Here is a 21,379-nt window from a genome sequence, read left to right on the forward strand (position 1 = left end):
GCTCTACGCGCACCTCCTCCATTTCACCGCTGCTGATATCGCTGTGATTTTAGCGAATTTGTTTGAAGAAAAATGAAAAACCCACCACATTTGAAGGATTTATGTCTGAGCAGCAGCAGTGAGTTGTACTTCCTGATAGAAAGTTCGGCAGTGGCGGACTGATATATGAGAAAATAGTCCCTCAACATAAAACGATGGTTAGTTTTACTTCAAACATTATTTTATCAACACAGACATTTACATGGACAGTCTGGTGTAATAATAGATTTTCTTTGGGTGTTTTGTGGAGTGGGTAAGACTGTTTTTAGTGTCAGAATAACTATGACCATTGACATGCACTAGTCTAACACCAGTGACCTCTGCAAATACAAGGACTGGATGGAATATTTTAAAAAAGTGTCTCCACACGTCTCCAACACTCTGGATCACGAGGAAATGAGTCCAAAATTCTGGACTGTCCCTTTAATCTTTCAGCCACTTAAAAGCAATCAACCTCTTTACGAACAGTTTTTAATGTTATATCTACTCAGTATTCTGTTTGAGTGTAATTTTTGGGACATTTAGGGCCGGTTTTTCGGGATTCGAGACAACAGCTTAGATTTGGGGACTGTCCCAAATTTTTTAGGACATCTGATCACCCTAGTTTAATTTTTTGTTCAGTAAAGATGGACAATTCCAGGACTGAAATGATCCAAATGATTCTCGTGAAGGTGTGTGGAGTTTAAAAACACAGTGGAGCACTTCCTGTATCACCACACGACATCACAAGGTGGAACAGAGTGTTTTCAGTTTGAGAGACGAACTCAAAAATAAAACAAAACACAACTCCAGGTCTGTTTTTGACGAGGAAACAACATTATAACAGATCAGAAAACAGCGTAAAATTTGCACTTTAAAAACAACTCAAGCCATAAAAACTCACATTTTATTCTAATTAAATAAACTATGCACCAAATATTATATGACACAATATAGTTTGACACATATATATATTGAATTTGTCATTTTAATCACTTGCATCTTTACTGTAATCGAGGTTGGCAAGTCGATTGTAACTCAGCCAAAGAGGAGGTGCCCAAAAAGACGAAGGATATAATTATAATTATTCGTGCCAAATTATTTTTACAGAGCGATTTAAAGGAACGGCTTATCATTATATAAACATTTGGATAATCAGATATTCAAATTGTGGTAAAGAGAAGAAGTTTTGAAGCTGAATAAGACAAAACAAAAAATCCATGAAGCGTTTGAAAGTGAATACTGCTCAAATTTATCACTTTAAAAGGTCAATATTGCGTTATTTTCTGACGTTATAATGTTGTTTCTTTGTCGCAAACAAATCTGGAGTTGTGTTTTGTTTCATTCACACTCTGACTTGGTTATAAAAGTTGAAATATATTTATAAAAATCTTCATACAGTGTTTATTAAAGCAAATTAGATTCACGTATCCACCTGAAAAAGAGGTCGAAATTTGTTCTTTTGTTTGACACTAAAACTATAAAGAAATAACAAACTGTTTTTCCATTTTATTGTTTTTCATTTTTAATTGTAATTTAAAAGAACGAATAGTACACGGATCACAAATTTGTCCTTCTTCAACTCATTTTTTTTCTTTTAAACGCCACATAATTCACTATTTTCTGATTTGTTTTAATGTTATTTCCTCATCAAAAACAGACCTGAAGTTGTGTTTTGTTTCTTTCACTCAAGTTTAACGCACAAACCTGCAAATTTAGGCCGAGTTTTTCTCTCAAACAGAATACGGGAAGTGCTCCGTTGTGTTTTTAAACTCCACACACCTTCACTTGAATCATTTGGATCATTTCAGCCCTGGAGTTGACGATCTCTACTGAACAAAAGGCGAAAAGACTTGAAAACTACAGCTTCATGACATCACAAGGTGGAGCAGAGCATTTTGAGCTTTAGCGACACAGACAGACTAATAATAAAGGATTACTCAAACTTGTGTGAATGAAACAAAACACAACTCCGGGTATTAGCAGAAGAGAATATGCAGAGCGCTTCACTGAGTCATAAAAAAGTCAAAGGTAGCGGTGCAGGTGCTCGACGAGGGTTGAACTTGAAATCAGAACAGAACATAATTATTACTGAAAAATGTAAAAGTGGGTAAATAAACAAACCTGATGCACACAAACTGAATATATTAAAGGGACAGTCTGGAATTTTGGATATAGGACCTCATTTCCTCGAGATCCAGAGTGTTGGAGACGTGTGGAGACACTTTTTTAAATATTCCATCCAGTCTTTGTATTTGCAGAGGTCACTGGTGTTAGACTAGTGCATGTCAATTAGGTCTAAACCAGAACTAAACCAGAACTGAACCAGGTCTAAACCAGGACTAAACTAGGCCTAAACCAGAACTGAACCAGGACTAAACCAGTTGTAAACCAGGACTAAACTAGGCCTAAACCAGAAATGAACCAGAACTAAACCAAAACTGGACCAGGTCTAAACCAGAACTGAACCAGGTCTAAACCAGAACTAAACCAGAACTAAACCAGAACTGAACCAGGTCTAAACCAGAACTAAACCAGGTCTAAAACCCAGAACTAAACCAGGTCTAAACCAGAACTAAACCAGTAAACCAGTCTAAACCAAACTAAACCAGGTCTAAACCAGTAAACCAGAACTAAACCAGAACTAAACCAGTCTAAACCAGAACTAAACCAGAACTAAACCACTAACTAAACCAGGTCTAAACCAGCTAAACCAGGTCTAAAACTGAACCAGTCTAAACCAGGAGAAACTAAACCAGAACCATGAACCACTAAACCAGGTCTAAACCAAAAGTCTAAAAACCAGGTCTAAACCAGAACTGAACCAGGTCTAAACCAGAACTAAACCAGAACTAAACCACTAAACCAGAACTGAACCAGGTCTAAAAACCAGAAAACCAGAACTAAACCAGGTCTAAACCAGGTCTAAACCAGGTCTAAACCAGGTCTAAACCAGAACTAAACCAGTCTAAACCAGAACTAAACCAGAACTGAACCAGGTCTAAACCAGAACTAAACCAGTAAACCAAACTAAACCAGAACTGAACTAAACCAGAACTAAACCAGGTCTAAACCAGAACTAAACCAGAACTAAACCAGGTCTAAACCAGGTCTAAACCAACTAAACCAGTCTAAACCAGGACTAAACCAGGTCTAAACCAGGACTGAACCAGGTCTAAACCAGAACTGAACCAGGTCTAAACCAGGAACTGAACCAGGTCTAAACCAGAACTGAACCAGGTCTAAACCAGGACTGAACCAGGTCTAAACCAGGACTGAACCAGGTCTAAACCAGAACTGAACCAGAACTAAACCAGGACTAATCTTGGACTAGAACTTAGAATTTAGGACCGGCCCTGAGAGAACCCTGAGCGTGATCTGGCGTCAGCCCCGTGGTGCACTGGTCCTTTCACTCGCGGTGGAGACACTTTTTTAAATATTCCATCCAGTCCTTGTATTTTCAGAGGTCACTGGTGTTAGACTAGTGCATGTCAATGGTCATAGTTTTCCTGCCGCTAAAAACAGTCTTACCCACTCCATCCATCCATTTTCTTCTGCTTATGCGTAGTCTGGTCGCAGGGGCAGCAGTCTAAGCAGGGACTCTCAGACTTCCGTCACCCCAGACACATCCTCCAGCTCCTCCGCGGGGACCCTGAGGTGTTCCCAGGCCAGCCCAGAGAAACAGTCCCTCCAGTGTGTCCTGGGTTTTCCTCTGGGCCTCCTCCCAGTGGAACATGCCCGGAACACCTCCTGAGGGAGGCGCCCAGAAGGCATCCGGAACAGATGCCCGAGCCTCAACTGCTTCTCTCGACATGGAGGAGCAGCGGCTCTACTCCGAGCTCCTTCTGTGCGTCTGTCAGTCTTACCCACTCCACAAAACACCCGAAGCAAATCCATTATTACACCAGACTGTCCATGTAAATTAGCCAGGCTGGGGCCTCCTAGTGTTTCCGCTTATTTAATATATAATAATATATTTAATATCTAATTTAATTTCTCTCCAGCGACTAGGTCAGGAATAAGAATACATTAGACGGTTCACAAAAACCCTCAAAGTGCGAGTTCGGGCACCAGCCAATCAGTGAAGAGTCATATATTCAGTGTTGTGAACGATTCCCGAGATCGAGGATTTAAAGCAGGAACAAAGAGAATGTTGGAAGAATTTTATCAAGGGGAAAGACATTATTGCCCTTCTTCTTACGGGATTTGGGAAAAGCTCAATATACCAGTTAGTCCAGTTAGCGGGGCATTACACACGTCAGGATGTCATGGATGTCAGGTCATAGCAGCGATTGGTTAAATAAAAAAAGAACTCGTATACAGTTGAGCGAACGAATCCTCATGCTGTGAGGTCAGACAGTTTCCACAAAGTGAAACCAGTTGATGAATCAAACTAGATGTAAATGTTTGTGTTGATAGAATCATTTTAGAAGTAAAACCAGCATTGCATTTGAAGGATTTATGTCTGAGCAGCAGCAGTGAGTTGTTCTTCCTGATAGAAAGTTTGGCAGCGGCGGACTGATATATGAGAAAATAGTCCCTCAACATGCGACGATTCATGCGACGCAAGGTTAAATTTATTTCAAACATTATTCTATCAACACAGACATTTACATCGACAGTCTGGTGTAATAATAGATTTGTTTCCGGTGTTTTGTGGAGTGGGTAAGACTGTTTTTAGTGGCAGGATAACTATGGCCATTGACATGCACTAGTCTAGTCAAAATTCCGACCTGTCCCTTTAAAAGTACTTTATAACTCGACTTAAAGCTCACAAGAGTCAATTTTCCTTAATATAGGACCTTTAAAAGCTTATTTGGATTATTTATGACATTTTATTTGTCTTTTTTTCAAACTGTTACACTGTGAAAATGCCAAACAAAAAAGTGAAGACCGCAAACTCACTTTATTAATTGTCAAACCTTTATAACTGTTATAATTTACCGTCATATAACTTCCCACTGTCTATTTTACAACACCGCAAAAACTCATTACTCAAAACCATCCGCTACTCTCTCCCGGTACAGACATTTAATTACAACTCATTTTGTATATTCATTTTCGCTGTCACGCTCTTTGGGCCGAGCAACATCTCCCATTAATATCCAGAAATTAAAGCTTCACTGTGTAACTTTTGTTGGTTTGCCAGGAACGTGCCAAAATATTAACGTTAAAAATGCACAGATGGAGCGACAGGTCCGATTTCGATTTTTGTGTGTGTCTTGTACGTGTTAAGAAATTGACAAATAAAGGCATTAGATTGTAAAAATATCCATCTCCGTGACAACAAGCTGGTAGCACCGATGAGGATAAGGTACAGTTTAGATCTGCGGAGAGGCGAGCCCAGTCAGAGTCACACTCACACTCACAAAGCTTGTTTATTAAAGGTCCTATATTACGCAAAATTGACTCTTGTGAGCTTTAAGTCGTGTAATTATTTATTTATCAACATCTCCGAAGCTCAAAACACTCTGTTCCACCTTGTGATGTCACGAAGAGGCAGTTTTCAAGTTCAAATTTTACCTTTTGTTTAGTCGAGATCGGAAATTCCAGGCTTGAAATTGTCCAAATGATTCTAGCGAAGGTGTGTCTTGTATATGTGAAGAAATCGACAAAAAAAGGCATTTGTTCATAAAAATATCTATCTCCGTGACGACAAGCTGGTAGCACCGCTGGGGGTGAGTTACGGGTTAGATCTGCGGAGAGGCGAGCCCACTTACACTCACAATCACAAAGCTTGTTTATTAAAGGTCCGATATTACGCGAAATTGACTCTTGTGAGCTTTAAGTCGTGTAATTCATTATTTATCTACGTCTCCAAAGCTCAAAAACGCTCTGTTCCACCTTGTGATGTCACGAAGTGGTAGTTTTCAAGTTCAAATTTATCCTTTTGTTTAGACCGATGGAGGCAAGTTACAGTTTAGATCTGCGGAGAGGCAACCCCACTCACAGTCACACTCACAAAGCTTGTTTATTAAAGGTCCTATATTATGCGAAATTGACTCTTGGGAGCTTTGAGTTCTTTAATTCTTTATTTATCTACATCTCCAAAGCTCAAAAACGCTGTGTTCCACCTTGTGATGTCACGAAGTGGTAGTTTTCAAGTTCAAATTTCACCTTTTGTTCAGTCAACATCAGAAATTCCAGGCTTGAAATTGTCCAAACGATTCTAGCGAAGGTGTATGGAGTTTAAAAACACAATGGAGCTCTTTCTGTATCACCACATGACATCACAAGGTGGAACAGCGTGTTATCAGTTTGAGAGAAGAACTCAGCCTCGGGAAACAACATTAAAACAGATCGAAAAACATGATAAAACAGGCACTTTTGAGCACTAAAAACGCGTGGATGATTTTAAAGCTTTACTCAGCAGGAAAGAAAAGTTCCACAGTGCCGCTTTACTAAACCAGCGCTTACCTTTTTCTTGGCTTTACAGTGACAGCAAACGGTCCACATGTATTTTAGCGTTCTCCAGAGCAAGATTATAAAAAGTCCCCCGAAGAAAGTGACCATGGACGAGGCGAGGAAAGCCCACCACATCCGCTGCCCGTGATGGTCGCACGGCACGTCCGGGGAGAACGGAATTATCATTTTGGAAATCTGTATGGACGGATCCGGGTTGAACCTGTCCCTGCTGTTTTTCGGCATTTTGGGTGGCTTTATGGCTCAGTTGACGTAGCTGTGGGTAGGTAAACAGGTGGAGTCAAGCACGTTCGGCTGCTCGGGGTGGTGGGGGGACTACTCTGGCCATCGCCCCCGGGAACACTCGCCTCCTCCCGGCCATGATCGCAACCACCGACCCCTTAAGCCCACCTGCTGCTTCGGAGGTTAGGGTACAAAGGCGTAGAAGAGCCGAAAAACAACCCTCAAAAACTTCCTTTGGATCCGGGGGAAATCAGCTGGTCATGATGGTGGAGGTGTCATCTTTTCGAGCCGTGCGTAAAAACCGTTCGAAATGATCCCCCCCCCAAAAAAAGTCGCTATTGTCTGGAAACTACGCCAAATTACGCATCGTTCCAGCGCGTTTCACTCAAAAGAAACGGGTCCGTACTCCGATAAAGAAAGATGGAGCGATGGGGGAGAGCACGGCACACTGTTGAATGCGATGCAAAAACTCAAAAAAAATAACATTAAAATAAAAATCCTCTCGCGTTTATCGTAAGCGTCTTTCTAAAAATATCACGTCTCCATTGTGTTCGCAAAGCGCGTGATCGTGCGTAAAGATCGTAGTCTGGCTGTATTGTTGGCTTCGTTTGTTTTGGGAAGATGGCATCGGTACAGTCACAGGTAGCACCAAAGCAGGAGACGAGAGAGGAGAGGGACAGAGGGAGAAAGGAGGGAGGAGAGAGACGGAGAGAGGGAGAGAAAGAGGGAGAGGGAGCGCGAGAGAGAGGAGAGAGAGGAGAGGGAGGAGCCGATGCCTATCTCCAAGCGGTTATTTATAGTGATCACTTCATCCATTTTGAATGATTTTAACTTTGTGCGGTACCGTGCGCACTGGAGCGGGTTTCACGGAGCGTAAATGAGGAGTTTTGTCGCGTTAAACACAGAAATCGGAAGTAACGAAATACAAATATCCAAGTTACTGTAACTGAGTAATTTTTTTTTTTTAGTAAATCTACTTTTTAAACTACATTTTTCAACCCGTATTTGTAATTGAGCGTAATTCTAGCCATGTAAATGTAATTAGATACATTGCAAATCATTCGAGTCACGGATTAGGCCTAGTGCACGAGCCCATCTGTTCTAATGGCCGATGCATGTTATATTTTACAGTTTAATTCATGAAGTGTTTCGTATAAGCTACAAAAGTGATAAAAAAAATGCTTCTAGACTAGGCCAAGTAGTACTTTAGATGCGTAATTTTTAGTTTTGCGTAACCCAAGTATAATTTTGGTAGTAGTATTTGTAGCTGAGTACACTATTGGCTATGTAACAGTACTTTTACTTGAGTAGAATTTTTTTTTTTTAGTAGCTGCCTCTTCCACTATAGACGTAAAGAGTAGCGTTTCAGACTGAACTGTGAGCGTTAATGGTGAATTTATGCCATTTTTACGCACAATAGTGAAATATGACACTATAAGCGTGTCCAAAATAAAGGTAGATTATAATCTAATGTTAGGTTTTATGGTTCCAAATGCATTTCTATTTGTTTATTGTATAAAATATATTAAATTAACGTTAAAGGAAATTGGTATGTGACTGTACGTGCTCGAAATTGCCGTAATGTACGAGTTCAAGTGCTGAGAATATTGGCGATGCAGTTCCGAGTGGCGTCCGCGCCCTCTACTGGACAACAACGTGAACTGCTCCATGGAAGCAGCTAATGGGGATTTCATGCTCATCAAACCATCTAACAAATTCAACAAGGCTTTAAGAGAATAGTTGTGTTAAATCAAAAGAAACCATGTGGTGTGGAAGTGACTAAATGAATTTAAGAAAAAGTACTGAAGTACCCCTTTAAAAATGTCTACTTTCAGAGCAAAAGTAGCATATTTGAGAACTATTAAAGAGTGAAATGTAATGATGTTGTCAAAGAGTTGTGCCAATATTTGGTCATTTGAAAAGACAGTTTAACATTAGTGCACGTTTGTAGTTGTGACATAAGGTTTTTTGAAAGGTCATGTGTATCTTAATCATTTAGAAAGAACTACTACTACTACATCTGCTACTGCTTCTCCTACCACCGCCTGCTCCCACTAGAGGTGGGACTTGTGAGTCATGACTTGAGTCACTATTTTTAGGACTTGAAATTTGACTTGATAAAATGGATCAAGACTTGGGACTCGACTTGGACTTGAGAAGACTTGATGCTTCTCCTAAAAACTTGATATAACTGCAGTACTGTGAGATGGTGTGTTCAAATGTACTACAGTAATATACAGTAAAACTGAGGGGACTTGCACGTAGAACATGATCCTTCATGCCAAAATAACTGTTATTTAGCACTTTTAAATGAATTATTTCTATTTTTATGATTCACACCGAGATCTTTTCAAGACATTTAAAAAGGGAAAAAAAATTACATTTCTACAACTCTTACATACTCATAAAATATACCACGACTTTTTATGTAGTTTCGTTTAAAATTCATATAAATTGCAAAAATCAAAGCTATATCTGGTACTTTAAAGACTTGAAATGACTAAGATCAAAGCAGACGACTTGGACTTGACTTGGACTTGACTTGGACTTATGGGCCAGTGACTCCAGACTCGACTTGGCCTCAACTTAAACTTGAGGTTAAAAACTTGAGACTTGCAAATCGACTTGGTCCCACCTCTGCCTACTCCTACTACTCTCCCTACTATTACTCCTACTACTCCTACTACTACCCCAACTACTCCTCCTTCTACTACTAACTACTTTCAAAATTTCATACAGAAGACATCAAATATAATGTAAGATAAATGGAATTATGTAGTAAAGATTGTTTTCATATAATTTTTCAACAAAGCAACATCATTTGCTACTTTGAGGAAAAAAAATAAATAAAAAATAGTACTGTACGTTTCCCTTTGCTACATAATTCCATACTTCTGATGTGTGTATAGAAATACAGATAGTAGTAAAATTAAGAGTTAAGCATTTTAAAGTCAAGTCTTATTATCCCTCCTAAAATGACAAATAAACAACCCAGGGAATCTAACCCACAACCTCCTTTTAACGAGGCAGTCCCACTAACCCCTGTACCACCACACATCCAAAAGTAAAAAGTCATTTTCCATGTATTTTTTTATTCTTTTGTAGAAATTCGAACCTTCATTGACAGTTGGACAGTTAATAAAAGTTAAATCTGAAATGTATTATAGAGATTGACAAAGAATCCCAGTGGTAAAGTGAATTATCCCACCAAAATAAAAATAAAAAAAAAACAACAAAATATACCAAGACATCCCTTCTTTATCAGCAGGTATGGTTAAAATGTTGTTACACGGACTTATTTTATATATATATTTCCTTCTTGGCACGATAGTTGAAATGCTGAACGAAAATTATAACATACAAGTCTTTATAGCCCCTGATTCCTCCACTATAAATAAGAATAAATGAAAATATAATATAAGTCTTTAAAAACTACACAGCTACAGGTATAAGCTTTGTGATAATATAAATTAATATGGCAGGATATACAAAAATAACATGAGTACAGTGGTCCTATTCAGATTTCAACAACGGTTTTTAATATATTGTGTAGTTATATTTATAAAACTTCACGTGGTCCGTTAAAATTCTATGACAATTATTCAAGTAAGTGTCCTAGCCCAAGACTGTCTATAAAAGTGGATAAAGATTTTGGCATTTTAAAAGATATAATAATAATACAATAAAATCAGGTGACAGAAAAGTTACATAGTGTAGCTTTAAAAATATTATAATTAGCAACAAGCAAATCTGAAAATAAACCGAACAAGACAGAAAGAAAAAGATGACGCTACAGTAAACGGAGTGAGGGCTAAGTTAGCATGTAGCTTCAATCGGTGCTAACTATGCTAGAAAATACTTTGGCCTTATTTGTGAAAAACTATCATAAAAAATAAAATAAAATGATTGCAGGTTTAAATAATGGCGTACCAATAAAAAAATGATTTGTCAGAGAAAAACAAACACGAAAAAATTAAATATGTAAGAAGAGGAAGCATATTTGTAGCATGTCGTCATAGCAACAACTGGTAGCACAACTGCTAACTTTACTATTTCAAAGTTTTCCCAGTTGTATTACTGCATAGCGCTCACGAGACTAAAATGTTCAGCAAATCTGGATTAAACCTTTAAATATTCAGACAATTATTTAGTTGAAATTATAAAAGCAAGAATCCCGTTTTTGTTTTGGAGCTAATGCTAATGCTAATGCTAACAGTACCTTCGGAGCTAACCTAAACGCTTTCTTCCACTTTTATTGACAGTCCCGTGTTTGTTTTCATCTCTATTGTAAACAAGTCTATTCTCAGTAAAGTATTTTAGTGGAGTGAAGTCAGCAGTGCTAAAAGTGAAGGGCTGAGAATTAAAAGGAAGCGATTTTATTTAAAAATGTCAAACGTTTTGGAAATGATGAGCGCTAATAACGAAAACAGCAGCTGCGTTTTGTCGTAATTGTCTGGAGTTGTGTTAGTTTTGCCTTTCGTTTAACAGATGTAGCAACAAATGTAGATTTTTTTATCAATTATTTCATATCTGTGTACTAAAATATGAAGTAAACAAGTTAAAATCAAATTATAATGCTGCTTTATTCATATTTATTACAAAAACATTTCATAAGATCGTTGTTTACGTTTTGCGTTTAGATTGAATTCAGCTAATAATCCAATCAGAAAGCAGGGTTGCCAGATTCTACAACTAAAATCAGCTAAAAATTAATTAAAAAGTGCTCCTTATGATATGATGTGTCCCAGTATATGATAAAAAATGTCTTTAAATAGTGATTGCATTAAACCAGTAGGAGCACATGTTATTAGCTATGAACCATTTTTGCTTTTTTGCTCTCACTTTTTTTTTTCCATTTGATTCTCAACCCTTTAAAGGTGCATTGCGTAACTTTTCTGTTAGAGCCTCCGTCGCCTTCTTGTTTCTATGGATATGTCATTGCTCTGCCTGGAATGTTCCACAGTGTGACATTAAACATCTCTACCTTACATTTATTCAATTTCAAATGTTTTTTTTTTTTTAGCTCAAAAATACTTAGAAAAACAGGCTTTCTGACCGCCTCTCCACAGACCTGACCTGTAACTTGGTCTGATTTGGAAATAGAATAGTTCGAAGACAGAAAAGTTTAATGCCGTACTGTGAAACATTCAACAAAGCAATTTAAATCTCCATGGAGAAACATTTGACGTACCTTCCACCAGAAAAGTCACACAACGCACCTTTATCGTTTTGTTTTCTACGGTGGCGTTAAACATGACGTAGTAATTAGTCGTACCGTGATCATAATTTAAATATAAACAGAGTCATGTGATCTGACGAGAGGCTCTGATTGGCTGAGAGGGGGGTGAATGTTTTTTTTGTTGTTGTTGTTTTTCCGTTATGGAGGTCCGTCCGGGATCCACAGCACTTTGCTCTGCTCCTGCTCCACCAAACTGAGGATCTGAGAGCAGACGAAAGACACGCTACCGCCCTGGACCACACCTGTAAAAAAAAAAAACAAAAAAAAAAAACCAAAACAAAAACAAAAACAGACCTTTAATATTTAGTATGATTTAAAATAAAACAACAGTAACACTTTAAGATGTAAGATGAAGTTTCTAAATGCGCCTGTACACAATTTTTCCATGTATTTGAATCAAATCAGGAAGTGCCTGGTTAGCATGCTAGTTGTTGATAGCATTACCGGGATGCCAAACTTGGCTTTTGGCAAGTTGTGAAAAGCGCTTATAAAGTCTTCACGGTGAATAATCACTTAAAGATACAGAAAATAGGAGGTCAAAATGCGTAGGCTGTTTGCATTTAATTCTTGAGCGTTTTTGGTCCAAGAATCGTGAAGTGTGTGGTCAGCATGCTAGTTGTTGTTAGTATTCCTGCCACATCATATCAAGACTCCACTCCGGTCTCTGAAAGTTGTGAAAAGTGCTTATAAACTCGTCACGGTGAGTAATAACAATGCCCTGAATTCATAAGTTAAGTGAGGAATAACTTTGGACCACTGCAAACTGTTTAAAATGAACTAGTTTTGTTTTCATGTTTTTAAATGCAGCAAATATCAGACGGATACAGTTCATTTAATCGAGAAAAACATATTCTCAAAGTCGTCTGCAATGCCGTGTGTCACTGCTGATGTCACGAGCGGCCTTGGATTATAATAGCTCATGTTCTGAATGAGAAAAATGTACAGACAAGATATGAAGAATTCAATGTGCTTATTCTAAAGTGCACAGAGTAAAGAAAAAGCAAATAGAACAAAGCTAAAATAGAAAAAAAAAATGGAAACAAGCCAAAAGGGTTTAACAAAAGGAAACTGGAAATCAGATAATCGATTGTAAAACCAGGATCGAAACTAGATACTCATTTATGTTTTTTATCGATACTAAAAACAAACAAAATCACATAAACAGGATTCAAATGGACCTTTCCCGAACAGTTTCATCTTGAGAACACATATTAATGTTCATATTTGTGTTGAAAATGACAATATTTTCTTAAAAAAAAAAAAAAAGTGCTTTTAAAATTATGGAAAAGTGTCGAGTATTAAGTCTATTCTTTAGTATCAAAATAGAGGTTGAAATTCACGAGTAGCCAACTGTCTGTGGATACTGTCTGCATCTAATTATAAAGAGTTAAAGTATCCGATAATCAGGAAGTACACGTTAGCATGCTAGTTGTTGTTAGGTTGTCTATTCTTTAGTATCAAAATAAAGGTTGAAATTCACTAGTAGACGACAGCTCAAAATAAGTCTGTGGATACTGCCTGCATCTAATTATGAAGTGGTAAAGTATTCGATAATCTGGAAGTACACATTAGCATGCTAGTTGTTTTCTAGGTTTTCTATTTTTTAGTACTGTATCAAAATAGTTTGAAATTAACTAGTTGCCAAAGCTCAAAATAAGTATGTGGATACTGTCTGCATCTGATTATAAAGAGTTAAAGTATCTGATAATCACGAAGTACACGTTAGCATGCTAGTTGTTGTTAGGTTGTCTGTTTTTTAGTACTGAATCAAAATAGTTTGAAATTCACTAGTAGCCAAAGGTTAAAATAAGTCTGTGGATACTGTCTGCATCTAATTATAAAGTCTTAAAGTATCTAATAATCAGGAAGTACATATTAGCATGCTAGTTGTTGTTAGGTTGTCTATTCTTTAGAATCAAAAGAGAGTTTGAAATTCAGTAGCAGCGAAAGGTCAAAATAAGTCTGTGGATACTGTCTGCATCTAATTAGGAAGTTGTAAAGTATCTGATAATCAGGAAGTACACGTTAGCATGCTAGTTATTGTTAGGTTGTCTATTTTTTTAGTACTGTATCAACATAGTTTGAAATTCACTAGTAGCCAAAGATCGAACCAAGTCTGTGGATACCCTCTGCATCTGATTATAAAGTGGTAAAATATCCGATAATCAGGATGTACACGTTAACATGCCAGTTGTTGTTAGGTGGTCTATTTTTAGTATCAAAATAGAGTTTGAAATTCAGTAGTAGCCAAAGATCGAAATAAGTTTGTGGATACTGTCTGCATCTAATTATGAAGTTGTAAAGTATCCGATAATCAGGAAGTACACGTTAGCATGCTAGTTGCTGTTAGGTTGTTGGTTTCAGGGACTCGTCACAGTGAAAAATTAGGATGCTCTGAATGCATACGTAAATGTAGGAATAATTTTGGACCACACTACAAGTTTAATGGCATACTGTGGAACATTCCAGACTAAAGCCCTGCCAGAAAAGTTACATAGTGCAGCTTTAAATCATTATCTTGCTACTTATACTTTTCCACTGAGTATAGATTTTTTTTAAAAACTTGAAATTCACCTGTGAAGAAGCGCCCAAACTCCTGCTCCACTTTCTGAGCGGCGTCGAACTGTTCTTTGGAATGTTTCTGTGAGAGTTTGTCCCGGAGGTAAAGAGGGTCCTTCTGTTCCCTGGAAACAAGAAAAACACAATCGAAATTACAAAAAAAAATTACATTACACTAAATATTAGAGGTTGGAGCTGGTGCCAAGATAGATTTAGATTTAGACAAACTTTATTGATCCACAAGGGAAATTATTTGGACACAGCAGCTCATAAATCACAATATTTTATAATAACAAGAGCAAAAAAATATGAATGACAATAATAATAATAAATTCTAAATGAGAAGCAAAAATAGCAAGAGACTAGAATCAAATAAGGCATAATTATATAAATGTTTATGCAGAAGTAAAAAATTAAATAAACAGAAATAAGTAATATAAGGTTCTTTAACAATTGTCATAATTTAGGTCACAATATAATTACAAGAAATTAAAATAAAATAAAGAGCAGGTTTTGTACTTCTATGAGGAATTATCTGTAAACATATGACTTTTTTATTGTTTTTAAAATGCTATATTCGCCGATAACAAAGTATTAAGATGTGGAATGAGTTTTGTTTTGTTTTTGATGCTCTGAGTCTCTACCCTCCCTTTGCTCTCCACACTAAGTCACTCCCCTTTCAGAGCATTATCACAACACAATCAACGTGCAGCCCATTAGTAAAACTACTGCACATCGCATCAGGTTTGTGGAGTTGTAGTGTACAGTTTTGTATCGTGTTTTTGCATATTTATGGAGAATTGACGTAGGTTTGTGGGCGGAGCCTCGTACAGAATCTCACAAATGTAAACAGGGTTTGAATAGGGCCCAGGAGAGATCGCTAAATTACTCAAACACGCATGGATGACATAAAACCACTTCAGGAAACAACGTTATAACATGGTAGAAAGCTCGTCACCGTGCAGATGTCACTGGTTTGTCTGTAATGTTCCACAGTACGGCTTTAAACTGATATACTGTATTGTATTTATTCAATTACAGACAGTTTTATTGGTGGGAAAAGGAAAAAAAAAAAAAAGCCTTGAAAAACATGCTCGCATTTACTGTGAGCTGCTTGTCTTCCTACAGAGTGAAGTTTAATGACACTCTGGAGCATTATAAAGCAATGACATCTCCATGGAAACAAGAAAGTGGCAGAGCTTGTACTAGAAAGCAGCATGTTTATAATCTGCATCTTTATTGTTTTTGTTTATTTATGGAGAATTGGGCATGTCCCACCGGGAGGAGGCCCCGGGGAAGACCCAGGACACGCTAGAGGGACTATGTCTCTCGGCTGGCCTGGGAACGCCTCGGGGTCCCCCCGGAGGAGCTGGAGGACGTGTCTAGGGTGAAGGAAGTCTGGGAGTCCCTGCTTAGGCTGCTGCCCCCGCGACCCGGCCCCGGATAAGCGGACGAAAATGGATGGATGGATGGATATGGAGAATTGTCATGTGGGACCATGGATGAAATAGACTTGTGGGCGGAGTTTTGCACAGAATCGTACTGCGAACCATAAGGAAGGTTTGAATAGGGTCCAGGAGAGATCTCTAGATTACTTAAACATGCATGAATGACATCTAAACCCACGTCAGCTTGTTTTTAATGAGGGAATAACGTTATAACATGGTAGAAAGTGTTCCATTTAAAGCGTTACAAAAAGTAAAAATGAATCAAATCCATTAGATCCATGTATACCGAGAGTGGACACACAAATCCTTTTCCAATTAGCACCATCTTCTACATGACATGCCTCTGTCCTGGATTGACTCCTAATCTCTCTAAGCATCACTGAGGATCCCACATCCTCTTAAACCACTACAGCCGCCTGTCCGTGGAAACAGCGATGGTCTTTAAAAGGCTCATATTACACCGTGTTCTGATCTGTGTTATAATGTTGTTTCCTCATCACCAAAAACAGACCTGGAGTTGTGTTTTGTTTCATTCACACACAAACTTTGCAGATTTAGGTTGGGTTTTTCTCTCAAACTGAAAACACTCCACGATGTTTTTATACTCCAAAGTCAAGAACTCTGAACAAGAATCATTTGGATAATTTCAGCCCTGGAATTGCAGATTTCTAGCCTGATTCATCAGCCGGTTTTACTTTGAGGAAACCGTCTGACCTCGCAGCGTCAGGATTCATTCGCTCGATGGTAGGTGGGTACTTTTTTATTTAACCAATCGCTGCTATTTGGTCGTGACGTATGTAATGCGTCAAATCCCGTAGGAAGAACGGCAATAACGTCTTTCCCCTTGATAAAATTCACCAAACATTCTCTTTGTTCTGGCATTTAATCCTCGATCTCGGGAATCGTTGACAACACAGAATATATATGGCTCTTCGCCGATTGGCTGGTGCCCGAACTCGCACTTCCGGGGTTCTTGAAACTGTCTAGTCACTGGAGAGAAATGAATCTCTACAGAATGAAACACAAAATTAAATTCGTGGACCAGAGCATTTTGAGCTTTGGAGATGTGGACAGACTAATAAATAATAAAGGGTTATTTAAACACGTGTGAATGAAACAAAACAAAACTCCAGGTCTGTTTTTGAGGAGGCAACAACATTATAACATGACTTAAATTAATTTTGCGATTCTTTAACATCATATAACATTGCAAAGTGACCTATGCACTGCGTAACTTTTCTGGTGGAGGGTCCGTCACCTGCTTCAGGGTGTCCCCAGATTTGACTACCCCAAATTTAAGACTTACGGAGCTAAATTATTTCCTGATTGTGGGAAAGACGGACTGGAGTGGTGGGTAGTGTTGTGTTTTAGTTTGGGATTTTCCTCGAGTGAAGCAGAAAAGAGGGAGCCACTGTCTGTGTGAATGTTCATGTATGTTAGCTTCTTCAAGAGTTCTTCTTTAAGACTTTTTAAAGACTATTTAAAAACCACTTAAATGAAAATTAAGACCAACATCACATCATTAAGGGAGCGAAAAAACACCAGATCCAATTCTAATAACAATGACCAACCAATGAAATTTAAAGGTTGTATAGAGGATTTTTTAAAGGGAAAAGAAATACAGCAACGGTTCTTTTTTCAAATGTTGTACATGTGTGACACCACCTTCCTCCTCCACAGCTTCTCCTCCTCCCGCCTCTTTACTCTAGAAATCACGTTTGTTTACATCCAGTGCGCGTTCAGAATCACTGCTGAAGTGACCTGTCTAGAAATTATTTAGCGACCGACACGTCAGTTTTTAGACCCTTCGTCTGATTCATTCACGCAATCACTGGAAGGAATCTCCAAGAATCGTGTGTTTGCCTTTACTCCTTTTCTCCTTCTCTTCTTCTTTCAGCGACCTCAAAAATGGACTTTCTTTCGCGGCGAACTGCTCGTGGATTCTCGTCCGACATCGCGACAAACTTTGTGCGAACTGCGAGGAAGCGACAGTTTTAAAAAGCCTCTAAGAACCGCTGCATAAACCACATAATCCCCGCGCGCCGACGAGTCAGTTACACTAGAAACATAGGGAGTTTGATTGACAACCTAACAGCCAATAGAAAATGAGTGAGCCTTGTTTTCTATTGGCTGATGTTTATCTGCCCTCACTATGTCCACAGATGACAAATTTTCATTATTTTTTCTTTAATCAACATAATTACAAGGCTGCTGCATCTCTGTAAGGGTATTTTAAACTTTCCTTGACAATTTGAAAGTAAAAAAAAAATCCTCCATACAACCTTTAAGACCTTTTTGAGAAAAATAAGACTTGGACAACATAATTTCAGACTACCCTGCGCTTGTTTCTAGGGATATGCCATGCTGCACTGCTTAGAATGTTCCACAGCATGACTTTAAACAGCTCTACTTTACATTTATTCAATTACAGGTGGTTTTATAGCTCAAAAATTGCAAGAAAAACAGACATTCTGACAGTGAGCGGGGTCGTCTCTCCAAAGATCTGACGTATAACTTGGTCCGGTCTGGTCTCCATGAAGATCGAAAGGTTTAAAGCCACACTGTGAAACACTCCAGACAAATAACAACATCTATTCTGCTTCCATGTTATGTGTTATATATGTAGGTTTGCAGCTTATGGACAGCGAGAGGGGTTGTCCAATTTCTCCAACACCCAGGAGACCCAGACAGTGGACAGATGGCTCTCAGCTGATGATGGCTTAACTTTAGCACAATTCAATCCACGCTACGGTGTCCCCACTGGGTCAAACAACAGTCAGGATTAACGGAGCAGCAATCAGGAATGAAAAAGGCAAAGATGAGGGACGGGAGCAGGTGGACGTCCAAGCTAAAGCAATAACGTTGATCAATTGGCTTTTCAATAGGATTACGAAGCAGGAACAGGATATAATGGGAGATTTTCCTGTTTATGTGACGGCGAAGATAGACACGGGCTGAGTGATGAGTCAAAGGTAATTTGATAAAAATAGTCTTGAAAATTATAAAAGGATGCAGTTCTTTAAAATGGTCCTATGTTTTCACTTTTCCGTTGGTTTTAGGTTTGTTGGGGTTTTTGTGTCTTTAGTTACGGGTGCATCATCAGGTCCACCTTTCTTTTGTTACTTTTCTTAGTTTTTTTGGGGGGGCACGTATTGAGGGTTTCTTTTTTGGTTCCAAACACCTACAAAGTCAGAAAACTAAAAAAAAAACATCTCTAATCCTTAACTTCGACTCCGTGTCTTTCCTAAGTATGTTGGGACTCATTTTTTGAGGGGTCGTAACATACACAAAATGGATTCTCGTGAGGTTTGAATCATGTTATAATGTTGTTACCTCGTCAAAAACAGACCTGGAGTTGTGTTTTGTTTCATTCACACATGTTTGAGTAACTATTATTAGTCTGTCTACACCTCCAAAGCTCAAAATGCTCTGTTCCACCTTGTGATGTCATGAGTTTTCAAAATGACAGGAGCTACATTTTACTTTTTGTTCAAATGTAGATGGGTAATTCCAGGGCTTAAATCATCCAAATGATTCTAGTGAAGGTGTATGGAGTTTAAAAACACAATGGGGCACTTCCTGTATCACCACATGACATCACAAGGTGGAAAGAGTGTATTTCCGTTTGTCTGTTAAACTTGTGTGACTGAAAACAAAACTCCAAGTCTGTTTGTGACGAGGAAACAGAAACTGTATATCTAACATGCATTCAGACTGTAACTTCATTGGATTGTTGAAACCCCCAACAAAAGCAACTTACTGCACCTTTAATATTATTTCTTCTGCACAGAGGTAAATGTCCCTGTGTCTCCATGAGGTTTTATTCAGTATAAAACTATCCATCCTTGTTCTTAAATATAAACTGCTAAACTAAACATGCATTTCATTTCTCTCAAATGCTCTTGGACATGTTTAATGTTTATAAAATGTTCAATATCTTAAAAAAAATAAAATATAGATTTTTTTTAAATCACAAAAGGTAAATATTTGTTGGAAAATTGCCAAGACATATCATATTTTCCAGGCTATTAGGTGCTCTGGGTTATAAGAGTCATTAAATGGTCTATTTTCAAACATTTTTCACAAATAAACCGAACCGGACTTTAAAGGAAACACAACAGTGTGATGGGTGAGTGGTTTTGTTTGTTTGTTCGTTCACGGTGACTCTGGGCTTTGTTCAGTTGTGGCGTGTAGGGAGGTGCTGTCTGGGACCAACGGATTGTCGGCGTGTTCGCAGTGACTCAGTTGTTCAGTCGTGTCTAGAAGTGGCACATTGCGCTCGCTTTTTCGGTTCGTTCCTCCGTTCCGTTCCTCGTCGGCGTGGAGTGATGAGTGTGTCTGTGGGTGTTTTTCGCCGTGCGGTCGCTGTCTGCTCCGTGTGTGTTTGCGTGTTTTGTTGCTGGTGCGGCTTTGTAGTTTACTGAAGTCGTACTGGGACACCCGAGTGGATTCGTGTATATATTTTTTGACAGGGTTAGAGGCTTAAGAGTGCGCCCTATAGCCTGGAAAATACTGTATTTTGCTTGGTTTAGTTACAGATTTAACTAAAGGGACGACAGTAGTTTAGTTGGTCGAGCATTTGTCCACTGATCTGAAGGTTGGCAGATTCAAATCCCGCTCTCGTTGAGTGGTCAGATCCACTGATCCACAGGTTGGCGGGTGTGATTCCAGCTCCCACAGATGAATGCTGTCGTTGTATCCTTGGGCAAGACACTTAACACCGCATCTAGTGGTGTTACGTGAGAATGCAACTGGTTACATGTGTGGTCAAGTTCTTAAGGGGTCCTCAGAGGTTCTTAAAAAAAGGTCAAACTAGATTATGTGAATTTTAAAGAAGGTGTGGAATCTTACATCTCACATTCACACACTCATTCTAGGTGAAGTGCGAGAAGTGTCTTGCCAATGGACACGATAACAAAACTTGATCCGAGTGGCAACCAATCGTCCGTCCTTTGGCTTGATGAACATCTGCTCTAACCACCGAGCCACTGTTGCCAGAGGCCGCATTTGACCCGTTCTTTAAGAGTTCTGAGTCTAAACCTGGGTCGCCCATGTCCAGATCTTGGGTTTGGTACGGACCACATCACCTGGACGATTTTACCCGTGATCGTTTCGGGCTGTAATTTATTATTGTAACGAACTATAATATTAAAATCTCAATCTATAAATGGAGAGACTCGTTCCAGCCCTTCCTTATCCGCTCCTTGGTTTAATTATGTGGTTTAATTATCTGTGGGCTGTGGCTCTGATTTCACACTGGACAGTTTCCCGGGAGCTTTACATTATTTAAAGATCCTGGTTTATTTAACTTTAACTGAGTCAAGAACAGTTTCAGAGGCCGTGGACTCTCCTGTCACATCACTGTCACATACACATACTACCAGACGACACAACAATCACTCGATCAAACATTAGTGATGATATTAAAAGAACATATTAAAGGAGCAGTACGTAATTTTTCAAGTGAAGG

The 21,379-nt window shown here is 38.6% G+C and overlaps 2 protein-coding genes across 3 annotated transcripts in view; both read right to left on the bottom strand.

The window, feature by feature from the left end:
• The window catches only part of LOC110163239 (calcium-activated potassium channel subunit alpha-1-like), a 248,254-nt gene extending 240,965 nt beyond the window's left edge, over window positions 1-7,289 (bottom strand). Inside the window, exon 1 of the mRNA XM_055150045.1 lies at window positions 6,436-7,289. Within this exon, the coding sequence (XP_055006020.1) occupies window positions 6,436-6,666 (231 nt within the window). The 5' untranslated portion in view covers window positions 6,667-7,289. The remainder of the gene's footprint in view (window positions 1-6,435) is intronic.
• A 2,459-nt stretch (window positions 7,290-9,748) lies between these two features.
• Window positions 9,749-21,379, bottom strand: part of LOC110163243 (disks large homolog 5-like) — a 117,175-nt gene continuing 105,544 nt past the window's right edge. For both annotated transcript variants that reach the window (XM_055150044.1, XM_055150043.1), the window contains exons 32-33: window positions 14,477-14,586; window positions 9,749-12,144 (exon numbers count right to left, since the gene is read on the bottom strand). In XM_055150044.1, the coding sequence (XP_055006019.1) occupies window positions 12,041-12,144; window positions 14,477-14,586 (214 nt within the window). In that variant the 3' untranslated portion in view covers window positions 9,749-12,040. The remainder of the gene's footprint in view (window positions 12,145-14,476; window positions 14,587-21,379) is intronic.

The sequence above is a fragment of the Boleophthalmus pectinirostris genome, unplaced genomic scaffold (assembly GCF_026225935.1).
Source record: "Boleophthalmus pectinirostris isolate CB_2022bp ecotype Guang Dong unplaced genomic scaffold, ASM2622593v1 HiC_scaffold_14, whole genome shotgun sequence".
In the NCBI taxonomy this organism is placed as follows: domain Eukaryota; kingdom Metazoa; phylum Chordata; class Actinopteri; order Gobiiformes; family Gobiidae; genus Boleophthalmus; species Boleophthalmus pectinirostris.